At 37.3% G+C, this 14458-nt stretch overlaps 1 protein-coding gene across 1 annotated transcript in view; it reads right to left on the bottom strand.

Annotated features, from left to right (window-relative positions):
* Positions 1–14458, bottom strand: part of Tph2 (tryptophan hydroxylase 2) — a 101763-nt gene that overhangs the window by 24526 nt on the left and 62779 nt on the right. Inside the window, exon 8 of the mRNA XM_074081780.1 lies at positions 14130–14256. Coding sequence (XP_073937881.1) covers positions 14130–14256 — 127 coding nt within the window. The remainder of the gene's footprint in view (positions 1–14129; positions 14257–14458) is intronic.

Here is a 14458-nt window from a genome sequence, read left to right as displayed (position 1 = left end):
AAGTAATTTGACCCTAAATCCTGCATTCTGAATTACCTACTATACTCCACTGCCCCACTTATAGGTCCCTGAGATGCACAGACTCAGGAAACCCATATCATGTCATACACAGTAGGCTTCACTCTGTTTTGTAGATTCTTTGTGGTTTTATGAATTCCAGTTTCCCCCTTACTTGCATTATGAGTGTCTGGGAGCAAGTGCAAAGGGGGAGCTTTAGAATACTTCTGTTACTGGCAGATGCTTATGATCTTCCTCAAAAAGAGAACAATGGGCCAGGCATGGAATCTCAGCCTGTAATCCTAGGTACTTGGGCAGGGGGATCAGAAGGTTAAAGTTCAAGGCCATCTCAATAAATGGCTTTACATGGTGGCACGTGCCTGTCGCTATGCTACACAGGGAAGAATAAATAGGAGGATTGTGGTCAAGGCTGGCCCAAGCATAAAGCAAGATAAAACAACACAGAAAAGCAAAACAACCAACACAGAAAAGGCTGGCAGAGTGGCTCAAGTGGTAGAGCATTTTCCTAGCAAATGAGAGGCCTTGAATTGAACCCTCAGTACTGCCAGAAAAGAGAAAGAAAGAGAGAAACAATAGAAGTGAGTATTAATCAGACTTGCTTATAGGGATAAGACTAATGCAAGATGTAAAGATTGAGAAATATATATGGAAACTAATTTTTTAAATAAAAATTGATATCTACTAAAGTTTTTTCTGACCCTTTTTTCTTCTTGTGGTACTGGATTGAATACAAGACTTTGCACATGCTAGGCAAGTGCTGTACCACTTGAGCCATGCCTCCAACCCTAAGGTTTTTCATGAAAAAACAAAAAAAAGCAAGAAAGCCAAACTCATCAGCCACATACAACATTTACAACAATGCTTTGCAACTTAGCTGAGTGGAAAGTCATAAACCCTGTATTTCTAGAGAATTTTCAATTTATTCTTTCTTCTGTGGATATAAAAGATACAGTCTCTCCTGACAGCACACACATTTGATAAATGGATGAACACCTCATTAACTCCTTTTTCCAAAGACAGGAGCCCCCTTTTACTACGTTATTATTTGACGTGGCAAAACGACTTTTCAGAAAAACTCAAAGGCTATATGCCAGAATGTTAAAAGTGGCCATTGCTGCTGTGATATTACAAATGGCCTTTCTTTTGTTTTCCTCCTTTATCCATTTTTTAAACTCTTCTATAGTGAATATGTGTCATTTTGTAATAATAAGAAGAAACAACAGTTTTTTTTAAAGACTTTTCTTTTTTTTTTTTTTTTCATTTATTTAAAGACTTTTCAATAGAGGAGTCCCTAAGTTACCCTATACCAGACTTCTCTTATTGCTAAGAGATGAGTTTTTATAGACATTATAAAAGACAGACTTTCAGACCCTGGAAAGAATGATGAGTTCCCCCCACTCCAGGTGATTTACTCCTCCCAACCCTAACAGCATTTCTCCCTTCCACCTAGTCTGGATTTAAGCTCTCAAATGACAGCAATTCCATTTTCTGGAAGAACTGTCCCCAGTGTGAAATCCACCCACCAGCAATATTCCAGTGATGCCCATCCTTACAGTGACAAGCATATAAAACTCTAAGCAAATTGCAATATTTCTAAGAAGCAAGAGAAGAGATTTTTAATCACTGTGTGTTCAATCTCACATCATGTTTCTTATTGTGCTCCCATTCATTGTGTGCTCATAATGTACAGTAATACATTTTACATCTACCAAATGTATTCTGGGTTTTTATATCACAGTTTGGAAGAATAGCTTTGGAAATCCTTTTGACTCCTTTATTTGAAAACTACATTTGTGGAATGGAGTAATTAAATTCCTATAGTTTGATATAACATTACCTCTGCTATTCTAGCTCATAAAAAATCCCAACCATCTTCTTTCTGCTTTTGCTAGAAATGGAATTACACCACAGATACTCCTGTTAATACAAGTTAAGGTTTTTAAAGCCTATCCCATTGTATTTAAACCAGAAAACTCTTTCTTTGCTACATCTTTATGGAAATTAAAATGACTGCAGAAATCTTCAGTGTTTGATGAATATATTCAAGTTTGCTCTGAGAAGAAAGTAAGAAGGCTTCAATGTCAGGACTTTTAAATTGTCAGAAGATCTGGTGGATTTAGGAGCTTGAAATGACTTTAGAATTCCTTAACCAACAACATATAGTTCCTTTGTTCTAGTGAGATCAAGTGTGACCATACCTGAGTATAATACAAATGATATTGTAGCATACATGACAAAAATATGTTTTCTCATTTGTACCTCACTCATTCCAGTATTGGGTGATAAAAGAATATAATCATTAAAAAGAAAACATTTCAGACACAAATAGGTAAAGAAATTGTTTCCTTGTGCCTAACCAGAGCACAAGTTTAGGAAGTAGTAAAGCTGTCACTCAAACCCAGCTGTAAAACTTTAAGTCTGTGTTCTTTATGCCATATTGTACCACATCACAGACTGCTGTTGGGACTCTGAAAACACTGTTTTGAAGGTGGAGGCATGGCTCAAGTGGTAGAGCACTTGTCTGGCAAGCTGGAGGCCCTGAGTTCAAACTCCAGTACTGCCAACAACAAAAAAAAAAATAAGAAAAAGAAAAGAAAACACTGTTTTGTATTTATTATATTTTGAATTTCATATCTCATGTGGCCCCCATGCTTGTGCACATTAATAAATTATTAAGACTTTCATCCTGTTAATCTCTGTTGTCACTTTATTTCAACAGACTCAAATATTGAACCTTCACACTACCCATTAGAAATCAAAAATAGCATCCTCAAGTTCTGTGAGGTCCCAACTGTTAACTGCGGTGCAACTGTGTGGACAAAATTAAGTGGATACAAAGCAGGGTGGGTTCAGCACTCACTCAGTGCTCAGAAAATTAAGAGTTACCAAAGAAGCTCTGTATTTATGAGTTTCCAAATATCTAAAATGGGTTTATTTTCTTTTCCTTTGATTTTCATCTACAGCTACATGATGGCTCTTTGAAGCCCCTAGGATAGTTATAAATGACAAAGAAAGATTTCAGTTGCAAACATGTACAACTATTCCATGTAGAAAATGGATTTGTTTCTAAACATAATGGGCAATGTAGAACTATTTTTGTTAATTCCAAATGACTGTGGTGTTCTCATCATAATACAGATGGCACACATCTCATGATGACAATGAAAAATATCAAAAGTGAAACAAATACAAAGGAAACAGCAAAACAGCCATGGCTACAATATTAAGTTTTCTCAGAAGAGAATTAGTCAGAAGTGTGGCCTCATACCTTCCAGGTAGAAAAAAGACCAAAGAAAAATTGTGGTGAATGCAATGAAAAAGGACAGAAGTTAAGTTCTTTGGGGATAATTAGAGAATTCAAGCATTCCTTGCAAGATGCTACTACTTTTCTATCTGCACAGCAGATAGAAAAGTGAAAGTAATGAGTTGGAATAGATATTATTAACTTTTAATTAAGTTACTCTTAGAAATAACACTGATCATTCACCCAAACATCTCAATTAAGAATGTATAAAAGTGCATTCCTTCCACCTTTGTCAGCTTTGCACCAAATGATCCAAACATCTGAACTAGTTCAAAGACTCTACATGGAATAAATAATCCTGGGGCTTATTTCAAGCTTTCTGTAGTGATACTAAAGTGGTCATTTTTTAATGTCATCCATGTTCAGAAAGAACTACAACTGGGTATAAGTCTTCTAATTACAAAGTTTCCCCACCCACAGTCAAGTGGGAAAAGACAAGACAGACCAAGAAACAAACTAACATCCTTGAAAAATAGGAAAATATTAATATGCAATTCATAAACTAAGATTACCTTTACAATTATACTTCTAAAGTGAATTATAGTTGATTATTAGTATAAAACTGACTATTCATTTCAATACCACTTTCAAGATGAAAAAATACAGGATATACTTGGAAATTCAAACACATTTGATCGATGCCTATCATAAACCCCAACCATTGAAAACTCTTTTACTTGGAACAAAAAAATGACATGTTTTCATGAAAAAATGCTCACCATCTCTAGCTATAAAGGAAGTGCAAACCAAAACCACACTAAGATTCCACCTCACCCCTGTTAGAATAGCCATCATCAAAAACACCACCAACAACAGGTTTTGGTGAGGATGTGGGGAAAAAGGAACCCCCATACATTGTTGGTGGGAATGCAAGCTAGTGCAACCACTCTGGAAAAAATTTGGAGGCTTCTTAAAAATCTAAACATAGATCTGCCATATGATCCAGTAATCCCACTCCTGGGGATATACCCAAAGGAATGTGACTCAGGTTACTCCAGAGGCACCTGACACCCATGTTTATTGCAGCACTATTCACAATAGCCAAGTTATGGAAACAGCCAAGATGCCTCACCACCGACGAATGGATTAAGAAAATGTGGTATTTGTACACAATGGAATTTTACTCAGCCATGAAGAAGAATGAAATCTTATAATTCTCAAGTACATGGATGGAAATGGAGAACATCGTTCTGAGCAAGGTTAGCCAGGCTAAGAAGACCAAAAGTCATATGTTCTCCTTCAGAGGTGGAATCTTAGTGTGGTTTTAATTTGCATTTCCTTTATTGCTCAGAATGAAAGAAATGCAGTAAATTTAGAAAAATAACTTTTTACTACTATATATTATCTTATTAAAAGTTCTGAAAAGCCTTACACTTTAAAACAAAGTTTTAATTCAACTCAGGATTTCCTAAATATATGTGCCCATGAATCCCTTCTTTTACAAAACTCATAATGCATTTCATGAAGCAAACATTCTAGAACACATCCTGGGAAGACCATTATGCTTTTATTGGCCTTGGCCAAGACTCTCCTCTCATCAGCATTATTGAGACCCAATGACAGAATCCCTTCAATCAGAAAGTGAAGGAGTGAAGGTAAACATGTTTCAAGGTCATCAGAACTGAATGGAGGACCTAAAACTCTGTAGAGGGAATATTCCAACTGGGCCAGAGGCCAATTTATCCTGCTTGGGAAACATCTGTAGTACATTTGTACTGATTGCTTTCTCCTACAGATGATGTATGGCTTTTGTCACTTGCAAATGCCTTTATGATGTGACGAATGAATAGACTGAATTGAAACCATCTGCATCATAGGATGGGCTGCACCATTCGGTGAAAGATGCCTCTCTACATTGCCTCATATTTGGGGGAAGAGAAATCCATGTATTTCTAGGAGTAGTTCTTAAGCTCACTTGATCAGTAAATTTCTGTTTGTGCATTCCTATACAAATGAATAATTTGTCTCACCAGATGGAAGAGTATGACAACAGATACACAAAACAGAACCAATGACATGGCTTTCATAGATGCAAGGGTTCATTTTCAGGCCTTGAATGAGGAAGTCATAAATAAACTCATTTCACACTACACATTGTTTATCGAATGATACCTTATAACACAGCTTTTAGAAAAAGTAGCCAAAATATGAAAATAAGGCTGAAAGATTATTGTGTACCTTGTGAAAGACATATTTGAGCTTTGTCTAACAAGACAACCTCTCTAAAATGTCACCTGCTTCAGAAATGCTGAATCCCAGGCCCCCTTCCAGACTGATATATATATATATCATAAACCAGTTTCTATCCAATTCTAGGATTATCTCTTTCAGTGACTATATATTGTCAGTTCTTCAAATTTTTCTTTGAGCTAGATTTGCCACCTTACTTTTCCTTCATTAATGAATTAAATAAATCTTTGACACTAGCTCATATGTATGAGAGTCGTGTTGGTAACTGTTTAAACCTATAATTCAAACCAAGTTACCTTTCAACTAAAATAAAATACTTATCACTATTGACCACTGTAATAACCATCTATTTTAGGAAAAAATATTCCATTTGATACATTCTAAGAACCTGTATAAATGCCACCATGTACCCCCACCCATCATAACAATAAAGGAAAAAAAAGAAAATAAAGTAAAATAAAATACAATGTATTTTTATCAAACAAGAAAAAATATTCCATTTTCCAGCAAATGGTAAATGAGAACATACAAGGTAATATAAACATGAATTAGGGCTGGCAGCATAGCTCAAGTGGTAGAGTACCTAGCTAGCAAGCACAAGGCCCTGAGTGCAAATTCTAGTACCACCAAAAAATTAAAAAATAAAGATAAATCTAGCATAGTCTTGTCCCTCAAGCTTGGTATAATCTAATGTAAAATCTAACTTCAGAAATAAGGGCTGGTACTTGAGAGCTTATAAATCTATGTATATTCATAAACAGGTAGACAGGATTTGTTACTAAAGAACCTTTTGGTTTGTTTTCATTTTTTTCATCACAAGGCCCTTATGCATAATATATGTTCCTTAGTTCTCCACAGAACTAGGATAATCCTTATTATCCTATCTCAGGCTGTTCTGAGTGTTTGCTACCTACCTGGCCACTGACAGCATTTAAGTTTACAGCCCTAACGTACACACTAATCTATTAAGTGCACTTTCACTAACACTACAATGGGAAATGACTAGTCTCAAAATTATAACACACTAAGTAGCCCTTACTGGGAATATTTTTGCATATCTATCATGCACAGACCTTGGAGAGCTATGATGAGTACGAAAAGAATGTAGCCACCAAAACAGTGGCCTTATTCATTATCCACCAGAGGGCAAATTATTTACATGTGTAACAATGCATTTGAAATACATTTTCCAAGCATCATTATCAATTTCTACAGATACAAAAGAGTTTCATTTAAATGATTCTCAGGGCACATAAACCATTGCCCACATAAAACAGTGAAGACGGCTTCATTCTCAAAACTGAGTATTATTAAAATGTCAAAATAAATATCATGAAGAAATATAGCAAGAAGATACAGTACCTCCAAGCAATGTAGCCTGGTCCCTCTGAAAATCAGACCCAGAAGTCCAAAAGCAGCTTTGGACAAAACCAAGTTTGGCAGTGCTAAATTAGTCCTAATGGAGGTTGTTTTCTTCCTTAGACAGATTTGTTGACAGTACATCACAGAAAGTTATTGTCTGCTTTCACTAGGCATGACTTTCTTTCTCATAAGTGCTTAAATTCACTAAACAAGGAAAACCAGGCACTATATAAACAAAGGCATTAATAATAGGAATCTCACCTAGAGTGAAAGAATAATATTCTGCATAAATAGTGATCTCCATAGTTTTCCCATTTTTCCTACCTATGGATTTTTCTCCTTTGATGCATCTCATATCTTATCTTCCTCTAGTACTTCTTCAGGGAACTTGATGCAAGCAACTTTGGGGAAACCAACTAATAATACATCCATTTGTCATCTGGCCTCACCAGCCACTACTCCCCCAGCCAGTGACGCCTGAACTCATAATCTCTTAGTCTTTGCAAATGAGTCATTAAATTTGATTCTAGCTTCAGTATATAGCTTGAGGGTCATTAATATGAATGCTATGCAACAGGCTATTTATTCCATGCTTTACTTTGAAATTGGAATTCTGTGCTTTCTTTCAAGACCATTTTCTAGCAGTTTTCCACACACTTTGTTTTTAACCAAGGGATAAGATGTGGCTCTAGAAGTCAATAGCAATTTTAGTATCATTTCAGGAAAAGTCACCCTAGTTGGATCACATGGTCAGTCTATCTTCTTCCATACTCCACATCATATACAACATTCTTTCCATTTTTCTTCTCAGCTTGCCAAATACTCTTCAAAGTAAACAGCCAGTCTACAAAGTTGGAAAGAATTGCAACAGCAAGACTTGTGAGAAATAGAAAGTCAGACGGAGTTGTGATGGGTAGGAGTTCAGGTAATATCAAGAAAACAGAAATGAGTAAACAGCCAAAACCAGGGTGATGCGCACACACACACACACACATTCCCCACTGCATTTAGAAGAGACTCAGCATCTTTCAACTAAATTTGCAACTTTAGATTCTCTCTGTTTTTTTAGACTGTCAAAGCCACTGCAACATTGCAGGCAGGCTGGCATTTGGTAGACACTTGATCTCCCTCCCCTATCACTAGTCATTTCCTGTAAAAAGAAAAGACTATTTTTTTCTTGCCCCTGTTCTCAATTCTGAATCCCAGTCTCCAACACTGAATACAGCACTCATTCACACACTGAGAAGACTAACCTCAAATTCATTTATCCTACATACAAGTCATAGATATCAATAATAAATGATGCTGACTCTGGGTTTTCTGTATTTTTTGTGTGCTATATTGTAAGTTTCTTGAAACAAGGACTATCTCTGTCTGTCTTTTTCATACCCCTACTTCATGTTACCTAAGAACTGTTTGCTTTACTTACTCAACCCACAAGTTGGCTGGTCTTTGTAACATAGTTTTCAAGGTACAAGTATTAGTTGTTTACTAACAAGTGTAAAAGTAGAATCAAAGAAATGGCCCCTCAAACATTTCCATTCCTTAATCCCCAGAACCCATGAATGTGCTACCATGGCAGTTAATTGGTGAGATGGGAAGATGATTATAAATGAACCTGGTAGGCCCAATCTCATCACATAAGCCTTCAGAAACAAAGGACTTTTTCCAGTCATAGTCAATGAGACATGTTACAACAGAAGAAAGGTCAGAGAGAGGCAATTCTGCTGGCTATATAGATGAAGGAAAGCAGCCATGAGTCAAAGAATGTGTGCAGTCTTTAGCAGCCAGAAGAAGCAAGGAAACAGACTCCCCCAGCACTTTCAGAAAGAAACATAGCCCTCCCAAACTATACCAGTACCATATTGTGGCCAAAACCAGCCCTCTTTGACCTCTTTCCCTCTTCTCCACTTGGCTGACTTTTTCTCATCTTTTGAGACTCAGAACAAACTTTCCTCTGAAAAGTCGTTTTATCCATACAGTCTACAAATGTTCAAAACGTTAAAAGGAACAAGTTATAGTCCTTACTAATATGGTTTGAATGATGGAATTAACTAATCATCATTTGATGGAACATAAAAATAAAGGAGAATAAAACTGCTTTTATGTCACTGTTTCTCAAAAGGAATACCACAAGCAGGCACAGTGGTTCACACCTGCAATCCTAGTATTCAGGAAGCTAAGGTAGGGAATTGAAAGTTCGAGGCCAGGCTGGGTTACATATAGCAACTCTGAAGACCTCTTGAGCTACAACCAGGGACTCATTTAAAAGAAGATGGAGAAAGAGGAGAAGGAGGAGATGGAAGGTGCAGGAAAAGAGAAGGGAAGGGAAGGGAAGGGAAGGGGAGAGGAGGGGAGGGGAAAAAGGGGGGATGTAGTGGATGGGAGTGGGAAAGGGAAGGGGAAGGGAGAGGGAAGGGAGGGGAGAATGGAAGGGAGAGGAGAAAGGAAGGGAGGAAAAAGGGAAGGGGAAGAAAAACAGAAGGCAAGAAGGGAAGAGAAGGGAGAGGGGAAGAGAGAAAGGAAAGGAAGGGAGGGAAAAGGGAAGGGAAAGGGAGGAGGAAGAGAGGAGGCAGGGAGAGGAAGGGAAGGGAGAGGGGAGGAAGCCCACACAAGAATCCACCTATGTTCACATCCATAAACTGTATTCTTTTTCTTTTCTTGTTGGGGATGGACACACACACACACACATATATAAACAGAGAAAGGGGGAGGGAGGAGGAGAGAGAGAAAAAGTGTGTGAGAGAGAGAGAGAGAGAGAGAGAGAGAGAGCGCCACAGAGCCTGGTAGAGTTGAATCCCAGGTTATGGCAGTTCAGAGTCAGACAACTAAGTAACATATTCATTCTCGACCAAGAGTATTTACTGTAGAGGGTTAGAGACTGGAACTGAGGATTTCAAGATAAATTTGAAAGGTACAGAAATGGTTACAACATGAAGTTCAAAGCCAGAGAAAAGGCTTAAAAACTAAATAGCAGGACTCCCAGTGTAGTAGGTTAAATTTTGGACACAAATACCTTGACACTCCTTTTACTAAAAGATGGAAACTTATTCCTCTCCCCTTCGTATGGGCTGGAGTGAGTCCCCTTTAATAAAAAGAATATGGCCAACACGATTAGAATTTGATCAAGTCACAAAAAGCACAACAGATCCCTCCTCTGCCCTCTCTTCTCCCCCTCCATTCTCCTCTCCCCACCAGTTTCTCTCTCTTCTCTTCTCCTTCTTCTTCCTCCTCCTTCTTGTTCTTCTGTCTCTGCCTCCCTCCCCCCACCCCATCTTTCTCCCTCCCCTCCCCCACCACACACACACATCACTTGCTGTGGAAGAAGCCAAAAGTTCAGACAGTCTATGGAGAGGCCCACATAGTGAGGAGCTGAGACCTCTGGCTAATGACATGAGTGAACCATCATAGAAGCAGACTAACAAGCCTACGGACAAGTACAGGTCCAGTTAACATCTTTACATCAAAGTGTTAAGAGTCCCAGAGCCAAAATCAGTCAGCTAAGCTGCTGACTGACCATAGAAACTGTGAAGATAATAAATATGTGTTGTTTTAAACCACTAAGTTTTGGGATTATTTATTATATAGTAATAAGTAATCTACACTCATGAGATACAATCTCTACAGCAGAGGTTACCCATTTTAAGTCATGATTCGTATTCAGCCTACAAATATATTTTCTTCAGCTCGTAGTAGTGGGATCTTTTTAACAAGCCAAAATTATATATATATGGTGTGTATATATAAACATATATATATATATATATATATGTATATATATATATGTATATATATATATATATATACACACATATATACACACTATATATTTTTTTTCATTCAGAAATGTAAATTTCCATGCTGTCTCAAAAATTTTGGAGATCTGGCAACACAAAGCCCTGGCAACCATTGGAGGGTTCTCTAGAACCAGCTAGCCTCTGTATGTAAGTAAGACATGCTTCCCCTAGTTCATCACAGTCCCACTCCCCATACATTCCCAGGCTGACACCAAGGGTCAGTACCATTTAGATGGTATCTGTACTGTTATTTCTCTTTTAGGAGAGAAATGTTTCACAGAACCAATAGCTTTATCAAAAGTAGGAAATAGAATATATGCTGAAATACCTGTGAATTTGAAGAAATCTAGGAGAAAACATATTTCTTGGTGAGAATGGGGAATATTACTGCTCATCTAATATGTCACTGATGAACACCTATGGCGAATATCTAAAATCTAACATCTCCTTTTCCTTCTTGTAGCGTTGCTCCTTTAGACTGTCTGGTCCCTGTAGGTAAATGAATTTGCTAAACCTCTTTCTTTTCCTGGACTCTGAAGTGAAGACAAAGTAAAGCATATGAGTTTGCTTGATATGGCCCTTCAGCTTCTTAAAGATAGCATCCACTTTGATTGTTTGTTTGAAAAAGAACTTTGCTGATATCATAGCATCCATAGGATCTTTTCCCAACTACATACTTAGAATAATTATTGAGACTGAGTTTCTTACTACTGACTCAAATTATGTCTGACAGAGAAACTAATGTAGATACTTTATTTTTTTTTAATTTTTATTTTATTCATATGTACATGCAATGTTTGGGTCATTTCTCCCCCCTTACCCCTGTCCCCTTCCTTACCCCCCCCTTACCCCTCGCTACCCAGCAGAAACTATTCTGCCTTTATCTCTAATTTTGTTGAAGAGAGAGTATAAGCAATAATAGGAAGGACCAAGGGTTTTTGCTAGTTGAGATAAGGATAGCTATACAGGGAGTTGACATGCACTGATTTCCTGTACATGTGTGTCACCTTCTAAGTTAATTCTTCTCAAACTAACCTTTTCTGTAGTTCCTGATCCCCTTCTCCTATTGGCCTCAGTTGCTTTAAAGTATCTGCTTTAGTTTCTCTGTGTTGAGGGCAACAAATGCTATCTAGGTTTTTGGGTGTCTTACCTATCCTCATACCTTCCATGTGTGCTCTCGCTTTATCATGTGATCAAAGTCCAATTCACTTGTTGTGTTTACCCTTGATCTAATGTCTACATATGAGGGAGAACATACGATTTTTGGTCTTTTGGGCCAGGCTAACCTCACTCAGAATGATGTTCTCCAATTCCATCCATTTACCTGCAAATGATAACATTTCATTCTTCTTCATGGCTGCATAAAATTCCATTGTGTATAAATACCACATTTTCTTAATCTATTCATCAGTAGTGGGGCATCTTGGCTGTTTCCATAACTTGGCTATTGTGAATAGTGCTGCAATAAACATGGGTGTGCAGATGCCTCTGGAGTTACTTGTGTCACATTTTTTTGGGTATAACCCCAAGAGTGGTATTGCTGGATCATATGGTAGATCAATGTTTAGCTTTTTAGGTAGCCTCCAAATTGTTTTCCAGAGTGGTTGTACTAGTTTACATTCCCACCAGCAGTGTAAGAGGGTTCCTTTCTCCCTCCCATCCTCACCAACACCTGCTGTTGGTGGTGTTTTTGATGATGGCTATTCTAACAGGGGTGAGGTAGAATCTTAGTGTGGTTTTAATTTGCATTTCCTTTATTGCTAGAGATGGTGAGCATTTTTTCATGTGTTTTTTGGCCATTTGAATTTCTTTTGAGAAAGTTCTGTTTAGTTCACTTGCCCATTTCTTTATTGGTTCATTAGTTTTGGGAGAATTTAGTTTTTTGAGTTCCCTATATATTCTGGTTATCAGTCCTTTGTCTGATGTGTAGCTGGCAAATATTTTCTCCCACTCTGTGGGTGGTCTCTTCAGTTTAGAGATCATTTCTTTTGTTTAGCAGAAGTTTTTAGTTTTATGAAGTCCCATTTATCTATGCTACCTCTTAGTTGCTGAGCTGCTGGGGTTCCATTGAGAAGGTTCTTGCCTATACCTATTAATTCCAGAGTATTTCCTATGCTTTCCTGTACCAACTTTAGAGTTTGGGGTCTGATATTAAGGTCCTTGATCCATTTTGAGTTAATAATGGTATAGGGTGATAAACATGGATCTAGTTTCAGTTTTTTGCAGACTGCTAACCAATTTTCCCAGCAGTTTTTGTTGAAGAGGCTGTCTTTTCTCCATCGTATATTTTTAGCGCCTTTGTCAAAGACAAGTTGGTTATAGTTGTGTGGCTTCATATCCGGGACCTCTATTCTGTTCCACGGGTCTTCATGTCTGTTTTTGTGACAGTACCATGCTGTTTTTATTGTTATAGTTTTGTAATATAGTTTAAAGTCGGGTATCGTAATACCTCCAGCATTGTTCTTTTGACTGAGTATTGCCTTGGCTATTCATGGCCTCTTGTGTTTCCATATAAATTTAACGGTAGATTTTTCAATCTCTTTAATGAATGTCATTGGGATTTTGATGGGAATTGCTAATGCAGATACTTTAAAGCAACAGAGGCCAATAGGAGAAGGGAACCAGGAACTAGAGAAAAGGTTAGTTTGAGAAGAATTAATTTAGAAGGTAACACACATGCACAGGAAAGCAATGCAAGTCAATTCCCTGTATAGCTATTCTTATCTCAACTAGCAAAAACCCTTGTTCCTTCCTATTATTGCTTATACTCTCTCTTCAACAAAATTAGAGATAAGGGCAAAATAGTTTCTGCCTGGTAGTGAGGGGGTAGGGTGGGAGAGGGAGAGAGTTGGGGGGAAGAGGAGAGAAATGACCCAAACATTGAATACACATATGAATAAAATAAATAAATAAATAATAAATAAAATAAAATAAAATTGACTCACACACACAAAAAATATGTCTGACCATAACCATATCAACTATTCAGGGACAATCCCAGGTACAAATCTTACTTTGCCATAAATATACACCTTTTCTCCTAGTGTTTCTATGGGATTTAGCAAACTATGGCACATAGGACAAATCTGGTCTACTGCCAGCTTTTGTAAATAAAGTTTTATGAGAAAACAAGCACACTCATCCATTTATGTATTGACTGCCTTTGTACTGCAGTGGCTGAGCTTAATAGCTGTGACAGCACTTATATGACTCGCAAACCTGAAATATTGACTAGCCCTTTGTGTCTAGCTAACTCCTGAATAATATGGATAAGATACAAACATTTTGGTGGCCAGTTAGCCAATAATTCATTGCGCTTCCAAAGATACAACATGGGAAGGGTTAAAAATCCTGCTTTCTCCAGAACATTTACCTATCATTCATAGTCAGTGACTCTAGCTTTCTTTACCTTACAAGTGGACATAGAGTACTTTTTTCTAAGTTAAAAATTAACTCACTGTGGCTAGTTTCTGAACATCTTCATCTGATGCTCCCAGAGATGCCAGACCTATTTCTTGTGAAAATTGAGCAAACTTAGGATCTGCAAGCAGTGGAACATGTCCCAAGAGTTCATGGCAGGTGTCTCTGACAAGAAAAAAAAAATCACAAAGATATGTTACAGAAGAAGCTTTAAACTACCACTGATAATTTAAATATAATGTTGTTACTATAATTAATTACAATCACTGTTAACCATATTTTAACATTGCTGAAATCCAGATGTATCTAAAAATCAATAGCAGCTTAAGTTACATAATATACAGTATTTTTGATAAAATAAAAGTAA

Source organism: Castor canadensis, chromosome 8, assembly GCF_047511655.1.
Source record: "Castor canadensis chromosome 8, mCasCan1.hap1v2, whole genome shotgun sequence".
NCBI classification, from domain to species: domain Eukaryota; kingdom Metazoa; phylum Chordata; class Mammalia; order Rodentia; family Castoridae; genus Castor; species Castor canadensis.
The sequence above is the reverse complement of the archived record's forward strand: the minus strand, read 5'-3'. Positions and strand labels throughout refer to the sequence as shown.